Here is a 19,087-nt window from a genome sequence, read left to right on the forward strand (position 1 = left end):
TAAATAAATAAATAAATAAATAAATAAATAAATAAGCAAGCCTACATAATGTTTATAAAGTACTCTTGGTTTATCAGGAGTATATTTATAACAGAATTTGGTGTATAGAACAGTGTTTATAGAAACAAACCAATGCTGATTAATTCAGTTTGAAGTTAAAAATTACCATGAAGAAAAGGTTAAGAAACCTTTTGTAGAAAAAATATTTTATATTCTTTGTTGTAAATCTCTTAGCAAACTTTTCAAGATAGGTTTTAAAAAATATTTGGCTTGCTCCAATATTCTAAAAAAAATAAATTAAACCCTTTGTAAATTTAATATTCTGTATGATTCACTTTGTCATGCAACTTACGTGCCTTTAAATCTATTCAGAATCAATGCCTCTCCCATTTCCTTCTATGATTCCTGCAGTCCAAAGAGAATAGTTTCACTTTTAATTGATGCTTTATTAACTCTTTTCTCTTGTTACCTATGACTTTAATTACAGTATGCCTAGAAATACCTCATAAATTTGGATGCAATTAGTTTAAACACTGGGATTATAAACCTTATTTACTGGGTAATCTGTTTCTACAAATGACTTCCTAAACTCGATTCTTAATCGTTTAATAGATGATAGAAGTAATAAATCATAAGTGTGATCTTGTCAACTACAGCTATGGAGAAGCAACTCATTGGCCAAATTCTGGGTAAGTCTTCTTTGTCAGATCTCATATCATAGAACCTGCTAATTAAGAGCACCAGCAGTTTAAGTAAGGGAATTGCAATTACAGTAAACTATACCTATGATGGACAAGTAATTGTGTTTTGTAAGTCAGACTCTCGCTCCCATGTCACGTCTTTAATGCCAGGTCCAATCACTGCCCCTTGCCAAACCATTCCAAGCATGGGTAGCCAGGGTTGCTCCTCTGTATGGTGCTTCTGACACTCCCAACCTGCCTAACTCTCTGGCATTGGTCCATGCTTCCACATTTTCCTTTCCAGCCACTTTGGATTTATTGGGCCATCCATCACCAAAATAGCTCATTCACAGATGTTCTGGGACTTGTCAGGGGTGCTTACCTGGCAGGGGCCTGGATGTGCACAGACCTTGCTGTTCCTTAACCACCAAGCTTGCTGTTGTTACACATACTGGCTCCAGTTGCTAAGCTTCCCTGTCTCCTCCGTCCATGCTACTTTCTCTCCTGCATCCCCTTCTTTCTTGTAATGATGTGACAAAACTTTTCCTCGGGAGATAAAATACATACATCTACGCACCTGGTAGGAATCCCACAACAGACGAAGTACGGACACCACCAAAGTCCAGCTTGGTGACCTGTTGAATGAGAGGCCGTTTGTTTCCTGGCTGCTCAGGCCTGAAATAACCACTCAGAAACTGTATTAATTAAAACACTGCTTGGCCCATTAGCTCTAGCTTCTTATTGGTTAACACTTATATCTTAATTTAACCCATTTCTAGTCATCTGTGTATCTCCACATGGCTGTGGCTTTCTGGGTAAAATTCCGTCCAGCTCTGGCAGGGCTACGTGGCTTTTCCTTGACTCTGCCCTTCTTTCTCTCAGCATTCCATTTAGTTTTCCTCGCCTAGCTAAGTTCTGCCCTGCCATACGTCTAAAGCAGTTCCTTTATTTATTAATGGTAATCACAGCATACAGAGGGGAATCCCACATTATTGGGGTTACTTAGGGGACTACGGGTGAGAGGTTACTTGTAGGAGAAGTGACTCAAAGACAACTCCAGCGTGGGTGACCTCTCACTAAGTGGGGTGTTGACGTAGGCCACTTGTTCATTCCCAGCAGCTCAGATCTGAAATAATCACATGAAAGTATATTATTTAAATCACTACTTGGCCATTCAATTAAGTGTATTGCTTGCTAGCTCTTAAATCTTTGGTTAACCCATTTCTATTAATCTGTGTATGGCCATGTGGCTGTGGCTTACCAGCAAGGTTCTGGCGCATCTGTCCCTGGCATGGCTGCATGGCTTCTCTGACTCCGCCTGTTCTCTCTCTATATATATCTCTTCTAGCCTGGTTATATTCTGTTAAGCCATTGGCCAAAAGCAGATTCCTTATTCACTAACCAATAAAAGCAGCACACATATAGAAGGACTTCCCACACCAACGGGGAACCTAGAGCACACTGCACAGCCTGCTTGCAGCTCAGCAGGTTGGAGCCTGTCCTTTCCAGGTGCCTCAGCTGGTCTAAACCTCTTCCAGGCAGCTCAGCTGGTTTCTGCTTCTTGCAGGCAGCTGGTAGTCTCAGAGACTTCTTTGCAACTTAGCTTTTGTGAGAGTCTTGATTGCAGCTTAGCTTCTCTCCTCTAAGATGGGCTCTCAGCTTTATTGCTCACTCTGGCAGGGAGGGGCCTTGTGAATCTATTCAGTTTCAGGGACTTGCTGAACCAGTGTTGAGTTGTTTACTTTCCTGCTTAAGGAGCTTCCCTGCAGGATGAAATATTTCAGTCTCAGAGGAAACTGTTACACAACATCTGTCATCCCTGTCATTTCCTCTACTGCAGTACCGTGTTGGCCTTAACCTGTTTACCTTAGCTCCTTCCCTTTATATTAATATATAGCTGAAATATTTAGAGCATTTCCTTAGTGATCAACATTTCCATCCCATCACCAAAGTATTAATATATGCCAGTTATCTGATACCTGATTATTTAGGGTCCCTTCAAAAGGGAAGCTGTAACAATCTAGAGGCTATACTGTGACCCGATGGCTCATTTCTTCCAGGTAATTGGATTTCTTATGAAATACTGTTTTATTGCCCTTTTAATATGTTCCCTGTCAGTTTTAGCCGTTTCTTTCTAAGGTGCAGTCTTGCCCCTTCTGTCATCTCATTATCTTTTTCATCACTTTTCTCCTTTGTCTCCTCCCCCTTCGTGTGTGTGTGTGTGTGTGTGTGTGTGTGTGTCTGTCTGTCACTTGTGTCCCAGTGTCCATGCAGTTCAGAAGAGGGCAGTAGAACCCTGGAGCTGGAGTCACAGTCAGTCTGAGCACAATGATGAGTGTGTTGGTAACTGAACTTGAATCTCCTGTTAGATGTTACACAATGGATTTTTAGGACCCTTTCGAACTAGACCTTTTTTAATTTCCATTTTCTTCATCTCAGGAAAGCATTCTTTCTTGTTTGCTATCAATCTCTGACTACATTTCTTTGACTTTCAATATCTTAGGTTTTTCTTCTAGTCCCTCCCCCCATTTAACTTTTCACTAGAAATACTAAGTGGCTTTTTTAGTCAAATAATCTCAGGTCAGAATACATGTAGGAGTCACTTTGGTATTTTGTTTGGTTTTTATTTTTCTCTCAACACTACTACTTCACAGACCCTCTTGATATTGTGGATTTTGGTGTCCCCCCTCCCCATATTTGGTTTTGTTTGCTTACTCTTTTATTTTTCTTGAGACAGTGTTCCACTATGTAGCCTTGGGTGTCTAGCCTAGGAGTCTCTTTGTAGACCAGATATGGCCTTCAGTTCACAAAACTACTCCTCTGCCTGCCTCTCAAAGGTTGCAATTAAAGCTGCGTGCCACCAACCAGGCTTTTCCTTAAGTTTTTCTTTTATTTAATATAACTTGCAAATTCACTGAAACTCAACTAGGGTATATCACTTGGAATGGCATTGTGTCTTACTAAAAGCCTACCTGCTAATGTATGTGTAATCATTTAACTGAGTGAATCTGATACCTCATTTAAAGCTACTGTCAGTTACACAGTTTGGAATCATTATAATTTGTTTTGTTATAAATTAAATGTGGAATAGATGTATTTACTCAAAGGAATTCTTTGTTTTTTTAGGAGAATCTGTGAAGTAATTAATGAAGCAGTCTGGAAACATAATACAATTTATGTTTCGAGTGCTGGAAATAATGGTCCATGTCTTTCTACAGTGGGTTGTCCAGGTGGAACTACGTCTAGTGTGATAGGTTAGTAAGCTTTGCCATTTCAGAAAAATGTTTGTTTAAATACAAGCAGAACAGGAGATTGAAGGAGGAAGGACAGGTCTGATGTCAGCCCATGATACTAGAGACCCCGTCCCCCAGAAATACATAAATTAAACTATAAATCACAGTCACAGTGTAATCAAGTATTGTATTCTACATATAAAACACTGGAGGCCTTTTTAATATGTACCCTGTCACAGGGATGTTCAGTCATTTTACACTGTGACAGGATGTTTTCTTCTATAAAGTCAGGTTGCCTTCATAATGTTTTTTTTTTTTTTTTTTTTTTTGACAGAGTTTCTCTGTAGCTTTTGGAGCCTGTCCTGGAACTAGCTCTGTAGACCAGGCTGGTCTCGAACTCACAGAGATCCGCCTGCTCTGCCTCCTGAGTGCTGGGATTAAAGGCGTGTGCCATAATGTTTTGAGTAAACTTAAACTGGACTGTAAGTGTCGTGTGGAATGTGGGTGAGACATAGACCCTAAATGTGTTCTTAGGAAAGTCTGAGGAACTGTGTTATCTAGGGATTTAGGAGAAGTGCTGTAATAGAAACACATGCACACTTTTAGGCAGTTTTTTTTTAGGGCACATAATAATCATGGAAGTTTTTTTTATATGTATAAAAGTAGTATCCTGAGTACTTAGTTTATAATATAAACTTACTTTGCTTCTTCATTGAATGTTCTTCCCTTTCTGTCTGAGGGGGGTGGAGAGAGAGAGAATAGATAGTAAGCAGTTTTCTCACATGCATAATGATTATACTGGTAAAAAATTAGTATACATGTAAAAAAATTGTCTTCCCTTTTGTTAATGGTAAATCTATCCTATAGGTGTTGGGGCTTATGTTTCTCCTGATATGATGGTTGCAGAGTATTCGCTGAGAGAGAAATTACCTGCGAATCAGTACACGTGGTCTTCTCGAGGCCCAAGGTAAGTACAAGTATTTCTTGGAAGTAATACATGTATTTGATTAAACTTTATAAAGTGGGAGAAGAGGAGGTTGTAGATAATAAATAGTAATAGCCCTTTTTTTCAGCAAGTTTGATGTTTAAACTTTGGTGAAACGTGCTGTACTTTTGTAAAGAATCACAGTAACAGATCTTACATTGATTTTGAAGTTATAATCTGATACCATCTATCTTTTAGGCTGGGTCTTCCACATCAGTTAATCAAGTCAGGCCTCTACGTACATACCCTCAGGCCAACCCCCACTAGACCTCCTCATGCACCACAGAAAATAGTTTTCCAAATTGTTGATGCTTCATTAAACTCAATTTTAGAATAGCAGTTTAAACATTTAGAAGTGCTTTATGATTAACTGCTGTACAAGGATAGTGGGAAATTAGCTTAACAAAAAAAGTTACATTTTAACTTTTTGTAGTTAGGTTCTTCCAGTTGTTAAAGACCTAGTGCTTATTGTGATTGTCGGTTGATACTGCAGATGTTATAAACAAGAATGTGGAAATTATCCCCAGATCTTCACATCCATTATCTAATTGATGGGTGACATTTTGAAGATTGTACTTTTATTCTTGAGAGGATATGATCAGACACTGTTGTCTGTCTCTCGGTAATGTAACATTAATGTTTTTACACATTAATTGACACTTAGTCTAGTCATATTTCAGATAGGCTCTGAAAGTGCTGCCCCCAACCCATCTCTCCAGTTAAGATAGGTACAGTGTGTCTGCTTTCTGTGGAACATAAATCAAATCACCCTATAATTCTTAGCCAGGAGTTAAAAAAAAAAATCACTCACTTAGGGGAAGAATCATAGTAGGAGATCCAACAACCGCTGTGCAGTTGTACCAAAGAGTTCTACAATAGCCTGGAATGGAATATAACAAACGTATATTTATCTAGGGACAAACTCACAGGGTAGCAATCCGCAGACCACTGCGTGCACTGGGAACTGGAACCAAATCCAGCAGCAGAGCCAGTCACGCACTTTGTCTGCTCTTATAGTACCTGACATGATGTCCAAAGTGGTTCAATATCTTAAAGGCTATTGGCTGAAGGATTTCCCACAACACCTCCCCTTTTTGTCTAAATAAGAGAGTTCTAGCCTAATTAAAAAAAAAACTTATACAGTAAGATCAAATATCAAGTATTGTTTTTGGAAAAGATGAGGCAAAACATACATAAAATTTAGAATTACAACTAGCATGAACAACATCAAATAGGAAACATATGCTAAATGTTTCAATAATTATCCTATTCTAAGAAGTCTTATATTAAAAATGGCTTGGCTAAGTCATGAGAGGAAAGTAACTATGACTCTCTAGTCTTCAACCCCATTAAAGACATGAGAAGGGAAATAATATAACCTGAGTAAATAGGAAGTGCAATCGGGCAACTTCTAAAAGGTGCAAGAAATGACAGAGATAACCTGTGCAATTACCCACAGTCATTTGCAGTGTTGGGGAAACCAACTTTGGCTAAGGTCGAGAGTATCTGACAGACCATTTTCAGAGGCAGGAAAATTTGAAAACCTGTCTGACCCTGTCTGGCAAGCTTTGGCAGTCTTTTTGCTTGTATCCTGCTTGTCCAGCTTGGACACCATACATTTTGTCAGTAGTCAAGGCAGGGGCAGTTCTTTGCCTAAAGGCAGTTTTACCAAGAAGAAAAGAAGCTCCAAATGAAGTATCTCTGGTGTCCAATAGATCGGTGCTGCCAGGAGCAGCTATCATCACAATGGCATCATACCAGCCAGGTGGAATCATTGTTGTGGTTCTCCATCTTCTTCCTGGAGACTTCAAAGATTACTGTAGGAAAATTTATTGTTCATTGTGGAAAAGTTAAACATTATTCATATAGACATATTCAATGAAAGGTACCATAAAGACAAAATAGGTATATCTTTATTTGAGACAGGGCATAGAGCTGTGCTCGGTGTTACTGTGGTCTTACAGCTAGTAGGATAAGTGGTCAGAAGTGTTTACGAACACACTGGAGTTAAATCTCTAGGCCCCACATTTGGGAGAGAGCATCATCCAGTATGTTGACACACATGGCATACACAGGCATGCCATGACACCAGCATGCCTCCTGTATCCTCTCTCTCCCTCTCCCTCTCCCTCTCTTACTCCCTCCCTCTCTCTCTCCCCTCTCTCATCTTTCTTTTCTCTCTTTCTCCCTGTCCCTCCCTTTCTTTCTTAAAAAATTTTAAATTACATATAAGGCTCATGTTATGTTTCTGTTGGACAAGGTGATAGAGGTAAAAGAAATACCCTCATGATGGAGTTAGAGCTCTCAAATAGCTGGCACATTTGACTTTCTCACATAAACAGATACATACACACAGAAATTTCACTTAAAGGAAAAAGTGTGTAGTGAGAAATGAGCTGTGTTTGGTCATTTTCCTCCCACTGCTACCCCATAATAATATCTTTGTCTTTTCTTTCTTTTTTTTTTTTCCTTTTTGGAATGACTGCAAATATCGTATAATTTTGGACTGTAATTATGACTTTAAATATTGTGCATATCCATCTATCCTGACTATACATAAACCTCTCTGCTTTCTTTTTAGTGCTGATGGGGCCCTTGGTGTGAGCATCAGTGCACCAGGAGGTGCCATTGCTTCTGTGCCTAACTGGACATTGAGGGGGACTCAGCTAATGAACGGGACATCAATGTCTTCCCCCAATGCCTGCGGGGGCATTGCCCTGGTACTTTCAGGTAAGAGAATTATTTACTACTCTCTTCTTTATTGTATACTATGTTTTCTGCAGTTCTTTGGTGAGAGTATGGATAGAATTGTTGATGTCCAGAACACAAAATAAGGTATAAGGAAGAAAATGGTACAAGGAAGAATAATAGTCCTTTGAGTTTATTATTTATTATTCATTCATCCAGAAAATATAATATATCAACTGTGATTGATGATTATCAAATTATAGCTTAGTTCTGGGGCTAAATCTGTCCGTAGAATATCAAAAGTGACTTTGCTGATATGGAGCTAATTGCAAAAGGTAGACTGTAAACAAATTCAAAATGTTTATTCGACTCTATCAGCTGAAGAATGTTATTCAGTATTAAATAGGGCATCACCAAGCCACTGCCTCAAAGTGTCCCTCTTTTCAAGTCTTACCTTCCACCCGCCTCTGTCTCTTATAACTCCCCCCTCTCCCTGATACCGAAAGCCGCACTGGGGAGAAATCGTCTGCCTCCATGCCCCAGTCAGTGCTACATCACCTGCCAGCGTGAGTCAAAGCTAGGACAGATCCTGGTCTCTACTCATTTCTCATCCTTCAAACTCACCAGATAGTTCAAGACTGCATGTCTTCTCTCTGAATATCCAGCTCTCTCTACCTGCAAATCCTTTATACCATGGTTTGGATCTGAAAACTCATGTGTTCTACAAGACTCACCTACCGTTCTTCTGGATTCTCATGGACACAATTATAGCTTCCTTAGTTTGCATCATAGACTACCTGCTTGTTTTGTTTGCATATTGCAATATTTTATGGATAACATATTTGATGAGTTCTGAGAGGACAAACATAGTATATAGTATTTCTCCTTTAACAATGAGTAATAGGCTGGCAGATTGTTGACCATAGCCTTCTATGTTCAAAATCTGACTATACACTGTAATCGTCTGGTACCTAGTCATTAAAGATTCTGAGCTGTAGTGAGACCTGTTGGTGTTTTTGATGTGGTTTGCTTAAGTTCCACTGCTAATCATAAAGTATAATCTGGTTGAAAATTTCTTTCCCAACCATAGTGCTGAATGTACAGTATTTTAAAGAAAGTGCCGTTGAATGCATCTATCTAACATGTCTGTTTGGTGCATTCATGCCATCTCTACATAGCCTGCATTGACATGACTGCAGAGTGGCATGCAACGAATTTTTCTCTAAGTATTTGTGTGACACAAGCAATTTAAATCAACTGTTTTGTTAATTTTTAAGAAAACATTCAGAAGTGAATGTTAAAAAAAGATTTAGCAGAAGAGGGTACATGTTATCTCGGTGAAGGGGGGGTTTCACCTAGTGAGTTCATTAACATTAATTTCTTAGTTTTGTTTTTTAATTTTAGGTCTGAAAGCAAATAATGTTGACTATACTGTTCACTCAGTCAGAAGAGCTCTAGAAAATACTGCAGTAAAAGCTGAAAATATAGAAGTATTTGCCCAAGGACATGGAATTATTCAGGTATTGTTGTCTGTGTAAAAAGTAACGATAAACCATCAAGATAATGCTGTATCGATTGCTCTACGGTGCTAATTTAGCCTGTCTAAACTATGGAGCTGGCCATTGTAGAACCAGACAGAGGGCACAAAGAGACTTAGTAGGCAAGAGAGAGTAGCTGCACTGAACTAAAGAAACATGAGGGCATGTAGAGATTGGTCAGCAGAAGTTAGTGAGTGGCCTTGGGTCACGTGAGAACAACTGTAAATGCAGACTACAGTGGAAAGTCGTCAAGTCGTGATTAGAATGGTATTTTTTTAAAAGCATCTTAGCTGTGGAGATTAGTTTAGAGAACTGAATATAGAAATTAGCTTTGCTGCTAATTAAATTGATTCTTAATTTGTAATAAAATATTTTTCTTTGACCATTTATTCTTTTTTAGGTTGACAAAGCCTATGACTACCTCATTCAGAATACATCATTTGCTAACAGATTAGGTTTTACAGTTACAGTTGGAAATAACCGTGGCATCTACCTCCGAGATCCTGTTCAGGTGGCTGCTCCTTCAGATCATGGTGTTGGCATTGAGCCTGTATTTCCAGAGAACACAGGTAAGTAGTAGGCTAGCAGTAAGCAGAAGCATTCATATTTGTGACTAGGGTAGCAGAGACACTGCAGCTCTACGGTGTATAGTTAAAGCTGCCATTGCATGCATGGCAGCTTATTTTACTCAGACGCTCTTCTCTGCGTGCAGCAATATGAAACATCCACTAATCTCCTGTTTTAAGGGTTAGCAGTGTTGGGTGAAAACGCATATGAATCGTGGAAGGATACTAAAATATAAGGAAGATGCTGTGCTTTTATTTAAGTTGTAATTTGGATGTCATGTCTAATGCAATCCAGCTGACCAAACTAAATTGCTAAACTTTCTTGGTAGAACATAGAACTTTTAAAATGGTTCCTAGGAACAGGGGGAAATGTTTATTTTATTTTATTTTTTATTCCAGAAAACTCTGAGAAAATATCCCTCCAGCTTCATTTAGCTCTAACTTCAAATTCGTCTTGGGTCCAGTGCCCTAGCCATCTGGAGCTCATGAACCAGTGTCGGCACATAAACATACGCGTGGACCCCAGGGGCTTAAGAGAAGGCTTGCATTATACAGAGGTATATTGTCATCTTTTCTTTGTCCATTTAAGGAGTTAATGTTGCATCCTTCTGTGAAGAAGGCTGGGGAAGACATAGATAGCAAAGCCTTTTTGACCAGGCCTCTCTACTTTGTTAAGCATAGCTAAACCTGTACTGTAGTTAGCTTTACTGTTTAGACAAAACATTTTTAAACATGGTATTTGTAAGTAAATTATAACATCTTTCTGCTTCCAAAGTATTTATAATAGTAGTTTTGTTTTGTAGTAGATAGTAATTAAAATGCATTTTAAAAAAAATTGATGCCATATTGCCCATTAATTTCAATCTTGGTTTGCTTATGTATTTGGACTTTGTGTTATATTTTAAGATTAGATTATTCTATGCTTGCATTATACCTTTTACTTACTTTTTTTGCAACTTTGTTCATGGATGCTGAAACTTTGTGTTCTTTCTTAAAGGTATGTGGCTATGACATAGCATCCCCTAATGCAGGTCCTCTATTCAGAGTTCCAATCACTGCAGTTATAGCAGCAAAGTAAGTAATGTTTAACTTACTGTTACATTTACATTGTTAGTGCCCATATGTGATACAGTGTAGACTTTGGAGGATTATTAGCCCAGAAGCTAATACTAGAAAGATTATAAGACAGAAGCAGGTAACTGGGTTGTGCTCCTTTCTAGATGGCATGTAGTTAGCTTTGCTGTTTGTATTAATTATGAGTAGTTGAGAGCGTTGGCATCTGCTCACACTTCACTGAAATGTTTTTATCCAGACGGTGTACCAGTGACTCCATATTGCCCAGCTGAGTCTGCCTTCATTTCGCCTGTTGTTTTATTACTCAGTAGTGATTCTTCATTTTCTTCCACTCCATGTGGCTTTACTGTCCTGTGTCTGATTATGCTCTTATGATTTTTCTAGTTACTTTCTATATAATGAGTCTTTCTTTGTTCTACCAGCAAGCTCTCAAATAATGACATGGAGACTTGTAATTAATTATGAAAAAGCTTGGTCTTACCTTAGGCTTGTTCCTAACTAACTCTTATAACTTAAATTAACCCATTTATATATTAATGTACTTTCTGTCATGTGGCATTACTTCTCTTCCATCTTACACCTTCTGTTTCCTACCCTCGTGTCTCCTGTGCACGCAGCTTCTCCTCTTCCTTCTCTCCCTGGAAATCCTGCCTATACTCCCTGCGTAGCTATTGGCTCTTCAGCTTTCTATCACACCAATCACAGCAAATACAACTTAATACAGTGTGCAAGTATCCCACAACAATCTTCTGTTTCCAGAATTATTCTTTTATCCTTCTTGGAATCATGGAATTCAGCTTGATAATGTTCCTTCATGCTTCAAGCACAGCAAGGGCACCCACTCCTTAAGGATTTAAGGATCAGGTTTAGGTTCCTTAAAAAGCCCACAATATTACACAACTTACAATTATAGTCCCAGACAGCTTCCTGTCACTGACTCTACCAAATTGCACATCTTTAGCCAGCTCCCCGACCTGGTTTCCTCCGTTTTTATGCATTTGTACTATTGGTTCCTTTGCCTCATTTTCCTGTCTGTTAAATAAGCAGACTGTGTCTGGGCATCCTAGATGAAGGGAGTTCCTTCTCTATGCTCATTAACACCTTTTACCAGCTCCTGGACAGTCTTTGGCTGATGTGTTCCAAGGTTTTAAAATTTAATTTACATTGTTTGATTGTGAGTCCTCTGGATATAAACTGTTTTACACATTCTAAATTTAGTACTGTTTGGGGTTGTTTGAGTCAATCATGGAATAGGCCTCAGCCAGTGAGGTCTGTAGCATAAAATTGAAGAGATTAAATTTAAAACATGGGAAAATTGTATCTTAGTTAAATTCTCAATTATATATTTTGTAAACATTCAGTGGGACTTTAGAAAAGACTTTCAATAATATGCAGTTGAGGAAGTTTCCCCAGGTTCACTTTTAGGGTCTAAATCCTTTTCTATTTTCCCCTAACAATTCCTTTCTGAAGCTTGCTGTATTAAATGGTTTTTCTCTCCCCATCAGTTTTTATAGATCAGAGGGTCATGTTTTACTCATTGACGTATTTCTAGCTACACATCACAGTGCCTCGTACATAGTAGGTACTCATTTCTTCTTGGTAAAATTGAGGACAATGTGACTGCAGATGTATTCTATTTCTAGTATATATAGTTACACATTTGATGCTTAGGTTTCTTTGATTTCTTATGAAAATAGTTTGTCTTTGGAGCATTTTGAAACATAAGCAGGGGCTTAGTTTACTATCTGTTTCACCTGTACATCTGTGAGACTATTACTGACACTAATATAATTTGATTTTAATATTTAGAAATCACTAGTTGAGTATCAGGTAATGACAAAATCCTGTGAGTTTTGTAAACTTCCTTTAAAAAAACAGGTGAGAGCCTAAGCATTTTACTGTTTTTGTTGACGGTATAAAAGTAGGTTAGTAGACTCATCTGTGTGCTGCTGTGTACGTGATGAAGTAGTATTGTGCTTAACTGTTTATCACCAACTTATTGCAAGCTCAATCCAGGGTTTACTTCTAGCGAACTGTACTCTTGCATATGTTAGCAACATCTAGAGTGCCAATGACTTTATTGTTTACATGTAGCTTTACTGTTAGAGTATCATGTTTAATATATATATATATTTTTAATTTTCAGAGTAAATGAGTCATCACATTATGATCTAGCCTTTACAGATGTACATTTTAAACCTGGCCAGATTCGAAGACATTTTGTTGAGGTTCCTGAGGGTGCAACCTGGGCTGGTAAGTAAAATGTGACTGTGACCTTTTATTTTGTTAATGTTTTTGAGAATTTACACACTGGTAATCACTATTGCTGTGTTGATTTCCTTGTAAGGGTTCTCAGGAGTTATTCCCAACTGTTACCTTTTTGTATTCTGTGTCTATGCTAGGCCCTTAGAGGAAGACTGTTTGCCTTTTCTCCTATAGAATACCTTGTCTAAACTGTGACTGACTTATTGAGAAAGCATTAGCGTGAAATATCTTTACTGATCTATCTATAAGAATAGATGGTTATAGAGTGCTTCCTCTATGTTGGGTCAGCCTTTGTACTCTTGAGAGTTTGGTGCACTCAGTGACAGAAAGCTTTTTGGGGCTGTTATTGTGAGTTGTCATTGTGGGCTATTTTAAGACCAAGTTGTGGCATGGCTTAGTACTGCAGTATTTACATAAGGCCCCTTGGGGTTGTATAGCTCAAGGCTTTAATAAAATTCAGTAATAGTACTGAATGAAATAGTAAAGAATGAAAAACCTTACCCACAGAAATTACTCTTGTTTTTTGCCCAGCCTTTGCAGTTTACTGAGTCTGTTTTCTTTAATTAAAAAGAAGAAAAAAACCTTGTTTAGTGATAAATCAGTAAATATAATTCCCTTAGGATTTATTTAGTTGGTATTGAAAACATTCCAGGGTTGGGTGGAGGTTATTATTATAAAACATTATTGAATGATATAGAATGAGCATGTTTCCACATCATTTCACAGTGTTAGATTACAAATGTTCTGGTGGTTTCTATTTCAGATCGTTCAAAATATTGTCAGAATGCCATATATGTACTCAGAGCAATGGATTGATTTCCCCTCTGTGCCCCCTTGTCTGTAAGAAATAAAACGAACCGATCCTTGCTTCAGTACCCTGGATCAGAACAAGTGTTCTTTAAATAATCTTCCTCCTGATTTTGGCTTACCTCTAGCCTTGCAGTACAGTAAAGCTAAGCAGTTGAGGTTCTGATTATGATACTTTGGAGAAACTTAGGAATACATATAAGAGGAAAAGAATAGGAAGAGAATTTAGACATGGTAAATAGGAATTGCTAAAATTATAATCTGTTCGAGACCAGCCTGGTCTACAAGAGCTAGTTCTAGGACAGGCTCCAAAACCACAGAGAAACCCTGTCTCGAAAAAGCAAATTAAATAAATAAATAAATAAATAAATAAATAAATAAATAAATAAATAGAGACCCTGTCTCAAAAAAGCAAATTAAAAAAGCAAATTAAATAAATAAATAAATAAAATAAAATTATAATCCGTTTATTGGGAATTAGTTTGGTTTCTGACTAAAATAAGAGAAAAGAGAGATTTTAAAGGCTCTGGTTAGGATAATTGTGTGTAGATCCAGAAGTAACTTTGTTTTTTCCTAGTGTCTGAAGTTTGGATTGCTGTTCACTTAATGATAGTTTATTTCTTAGAGATTATCATGTATACACATACTCTTCTTGAAGAAGCTTGCAGCTTTCATTTGAAAATACCATTTTAGGGGCTGGAGAGAAGTATGGTTAAGAGCACTTGCTGCTCTTCCAGAGAGACCTGGGTTTGATTCCCAGAACCCACATGGAGGCTTCCAACCGATTGTAGTTCCAGTTCCAGCGTAGCTGTGACTTCAGGCCTCCGCAGGCACCAGACATGCACATGATGTGCAGAATAATGTGCATGCGCACAAAACCTACATATATCAAATAAGAATATGTCTATAAGTAATAAAGAAAATATCGTTCTAGTTGTATTATTCCCTAAAAAGTAAAAGTTATTAAAAAAACATTTTGTGATCATTTTAATTCTTAACCAGTTTAAAATTTACTTTCTTTCTTTCTTTCTTTCTTTCTTTCTTTCTTTCTTTCTTTCTTTCTTTCTTTCTTTCTTTCTTCATTTTAGAAGTTACAGTGTGTTCATGTTCTTCTGAGGTATCAGCAAAGTTTGTTCTTCATGCAGTACAGCTTGTGAAGCAGAGAGCATATCGAAGTCATGAATTTTATAAGTTTTGTTCCCTTCCAGAAAAAGGAACACTGATTGAAGCCTTTCCTGTCCTGGTAAGTTTGACAGGTTCAGATTCAGAGCACTCCCTTCTCTTTTGACATGGGCTAAGACTTTGTAGTTTGTGCCTAGAGTATGTAAGAGATTCATATTTTGTTCATACCTCACAGATGAGGTAGGATGAAAGGTAGTTTAATGAAGAATACTGGAAACCAGGGCTGGAGAAATGGCTTGGGGGTTAAGAGTTCTTGCTGCTCTTGTAGAGTACTTTGCTTCAGTTCACAACACCCACATGTCATGGCAGTTCCCTGTCTGACCACCTCACACTGGGCAAGCACCTCATGCAAGTGCAACACTCATATACATAAAATAAACAACCTTAAAGAAAAGAGTACTGAAAACCAAGGCAGTTATCATGGTGCTTAACAGTAAACCCTAGGATTTGGGAGGCAGAGGTAAGGAGATCACTGAATGTTCCAGACCAGCCTGATTTACATAGTGTAAATCTATGCCAATAAATAAAATGTAAGCTGTATTTCAAAAGTGAATTTTACTTCTCTACTCTCTCCTCTTAAAGTTCTGTGAAGGAACCCAGGTCTGTGCGTCTCAGGCAAGTGCTCTATAACTGAGCTGTACCCCAACCAATATTCCTGTCTCTTTGACTCAGATACTTCAGAGAAAAGTAGTCATGGGCTTCTTTGTATCTGGACCTTCATTTTGCATTGTTAGCACATAGTGCTGCCTGCAGATTGTTTCCTCATGTGAGCCTTTTCTACAGTGATCTTACTAATGTCCTCCTGTTGTGTCTCTGAAGTGGTTTGATTTCCAGATGAAACGGTTGTCAGGTCTGTTTTCCCCATATTAGGAAGGACTGGTCTTCCTTCATGGTAGGTAGGGAAATGTGCTGCTGTGTTTGCTCTACTTGCTCGTCTGGGTTTTCTCTTCCTGCTCTCTCCTGTCTCTGTTACGTTTCTGTGGGGCAGTGTTAGCATTTATTCGTATCTTTAAATGTACTAGTACAGCAGTGCTAGAATACACTTTTCAATTTTTTTCATAAGAGAAGGATGTGACTATAACTTGCTACTTCAGTTGCCAGGTGGCTGTGAAAACAATATTCATTCATGCCTATTGAGTATGCTTTATAAATTTTATATAAATAGTCTTTCTCATCATTAATGTAAATATCTTTAAATTGGTCCTAGGTTTTTTTTAACTAATAATGATTTAAAAAGTGTTGAATTATTAATAACTATTTAAATGCCTTATCAATACTCACCCGTGCAATTATAATTTGTTGAATGCCTAGCATAAATGATAAAATCTTTAGTTTTCTTGCTGCAAATAAAAATTTTGTTTTGAAACAGGTAATATTTGGTGGAATGAAGAATTAGAAAACAGATTTATTCTTTAACATTCTTGTTTTCATTTGCAGGGTGGAAAAGCAATTGAATTTTGTATTGCTCGTTGGTGGGCAAGTCTTAGTGATGTCAATATTGACTATACCATATCATTCCATGGAATAGTGTGTACTGCGCCACAGTTAAACATTGTAAGTATTATAACATTTTTAGTGTAATTTGTGTTATGAAAAATAATTTCTGTGGTAGGTGTAAACCTTAATGGGGAACTAATCAAAAATCAAATAAATTTATATATATTCGTCCATGAATATTTAAATATTTGCGCTACATAAACTTATTTTAGAGTCAAAGTATTGTCTTAACGTTTGAAAGATTAATTTTTAAATATCTTTTATAGCATGCATCTGAAGGAATCAATCGTTTCGATGTTCAGTCCTCCTTAAAGTATGAAGATCTGGCTCCTTGCATTACTTTGAAGAGCTGGGTCCAAACACTGCGGTATCTATCACTGTTTTAAGAGTTACAAAAGCTGAATGTTAATGGGAACAATGTGAGGTTTTTGGGCTGTTTTGTTTGTTTTCTTTCTAATTTTTTATCTATGTGCTGCTAGAGATAAAAAAAAAATCCAGTTTGATTTTGCAGCTTAGGAATCCTCTTGGAATTGCTTTGTAGCCTCACTGATCTATCAGCGCTGCTGTCACTATATGTTGACCACCATTTTTGACATAAATGATCAGTTGAGACTGAGACAGGAGAGCAGTAAGTCCCAGGCTAACCTGGAGAAGTTAGGGAGACCCTAACACGTCTTGGCATATGACGTGGCCCATGGAGAGGGTGGTGGGGAGTGTCTGGATCGGAGCTGTTCTTTCACTGTTGTTGGTAGTCATCACCCGAGTGCTGGGTTTTTGTAACGTTTTTGAATGGTTTTAATGATAAATTTTTGTAATATTGCAGCGATTTAGTCAATCTGGAGTACATATTAATAATTAAAATATGGTTTACTAAAAAAGGCAGTTTCAAGAGTAATCTTCTCAGCTGGCCTAATTAACTGCTTCTCTGTATTGCTAAATGAAGTCTTGAATTAATTCAGTGATGCAGTTGCCTTATTACAGCCCAGTAATTGCAAAAACCAGACCTTTAGGATCAAGAGATGTTTTGCCAAATAATCGCCAACTTTATGAGATGGTTCTGACATATACCTTTCATCAGGTAAGTGTTTTCTAGTAAAATACACCTGTACAGGAAACTTTGATTTTATAGTCTAGGAGATCACAGATGGAAAGACCTCTCCTGTCTTTGAGTCTTAGGGTTTTTGTTTTTTAATAATTTATTGGGGTTTTTTTTTTTTGGTCAGTATGACAAACAGCAGGAATAAAAATGCATAAAGGAAGGAGTTGTTACTCTGCCACACTGTTTGAGAGGGTTTAGCCTGTGCTCCCTTGGCCTCTTTGTTTCTGGGCCTGTAGTCAGGTAATACACAAGGGCATCAGGAACATTTTACGGAGGCTGCTCGACTCACAGAGGACAGGAAGCGGAGAGGAGGGGACCAGAAACTAAAAATTAGGGCATGCCTGTTGCCACCCAACTTTGTCCAGCGAGGCTTTACCTCCTAGAATTTCAACCATCTACAACAGAGCATCCCCAACTGGGTACCAAACATTGAGCATATATGGGAGATACTGTATATCCTGACTACAACAATGCTCCATGGATGACACCTGGCCTGAGTGCCCTCTGTGAAGAATCAGTAGTGAACATAATTGAGACCATTGTCAATGTTGGATCCAGGGGATTTCTACAGTGAATGAGATTTCAGTTCATTTTATTTTACTTTGTTGAAACATTATATAAATGTAGTTTTCATGCTACAGAGTGGTAGGTTAGGGTTATGGTTAGATTCGAATTTTATAAAGAGATTAGAGTATATATGTTGGAACTATATATATATTTGTTAGGAATGAGTGTGTGTGTGTGTGTGTATGTGTGTGTAGGAAGAGCACTAGGTTTGTATTTTTTAAAGTTTACAAGTTAATTTCTTTAATGCCAAGATAGTAGCTATCCTGTACTTTTATAAGAATGTATTTTGAATACTTTTTAATGAAACAGTATAATGGTATTATAAATTATATATAAACCATGACAAGTAATTGTTCTTTTTTTCTTAATAGCCTAAGAGTGGAGAAGTAACACCTAGTTGTCCACTTCTTTGTGAATTGTTATATGAGTCAGAATTTGACAGCCAACTCTGGATTATTTTTGACCAGAACAAAAGACAAATGGGCTCAGGCGATGCCTATCCACATCAGGTATAAGTTGTAAAAAGAATTAATAAATCCCAAATTTCTTGTTAAGTTAAAACACTTGAAAAGTTTTTAAAAATATAATTTGCACTCAATCTTTTTATACCTACAGAAATCTCTTTTGCTCTGGTAGTCATTAAGGGACCAGCTTCACAACTCTTCTGCCATACGCTAGAGGATGTTGCTTACAAACACTGCCAACAGAGTATTTTTAGTGGAGGAGGAGGGACTGCAGCCAGCACAAGCTCAGCATGCACTCTGTCATGAGATTAGACCTGTCGTCCCAATATAGCTCTTTGTTGTACTTCTCCCTCCTACCCACGGCTTCTGCCTATTTAAAGAGAGATCGTGAATGAGGAGTGTGAGACTGTAAAGTGGTCCCAGGTCTGAGTGGAACTCTGGG

At 37.7% G+C, this 19,087-nt stretch overlaps 1 protein-coding gene across 3 annotated transcripts in view; it reads left to right on the forward strand.

Moving 5' to 3' along the window:
• Tpp2 (tripeptidyl peptidase 2) overlaps positions 1-19,087 on the forward strand; it is a 63,705-nt gene that overhangs the window by 24,141 nt on the left and 20,477 nt on the right. For all 3 annotated transcript variants that reach the window (XR_001229389.2, XM_005366399.3, XM_005366400.3), the window contains exons 8-21: positions 613-689; positions 3,807-3,934; positions 4,781-4,880; positions 7,480-7,628; positions 8,991-9,106; positions 9,525-9,693; positions 10,090-10,247; positions 10,688-10,764; positions 12,911-13,017; positions 14,925-15,079; positions 16,456-16,572; positions 16,782-16,882; positions 17,497-17,593; positions 18,553-18,690. Coding sequence is in view for 2 of the 3 variants with exons in the window: in XM_005366399.3 (XP_005366456.1) it covers positions 613-689; positions 3,807-3,934; positions 4,781-4,880; positions 7,480-7,628; positions 8,991-9,106; positions 9,525-9,693; positions 10,090-10,247; positions 10,688-10,764; positions 12,911-13,017; positions 14,925-15,079; positions 16,456-16,572; positions 16,782-16,882; positions 17,497-17,593; positions 18,553-18,690 (1,689 nt within the window). In the remaining variant the exon portion in view is untranslated. The remainder of the gene's footprint in view (positions 1-612; positions 690-3,806; positions 3,935-4,780; positions 4,881-7,479; positions 7,629-8,990; positions 9,107-9,524; positions 9,694-10,089; positions 10,248-10,687; positions 10,765-12,910; positions 13,018-14,924; positions 15,080-16,455; positions 16,573-16,781; positions 16,883-17,496; positions 17,594-18,552; positions 18,691-19,087) is intronic.

Source organism: Microtus ochrogaster, unplaced genomic scaffold, assembly GCF_000317375.1.
Source record: "Microtus ochrogaster isolate Prairie Vole_2 unplaced genomic scaffold, MicOch1.0 UNK8, whole genome shotgun sequence".
Taxonomy (NCBI): Eukaryota; Metazoa; Chordata; class Mammalia; order Rodentia; family Cricetidae; genus Microtus; species Microtus ochrogaster.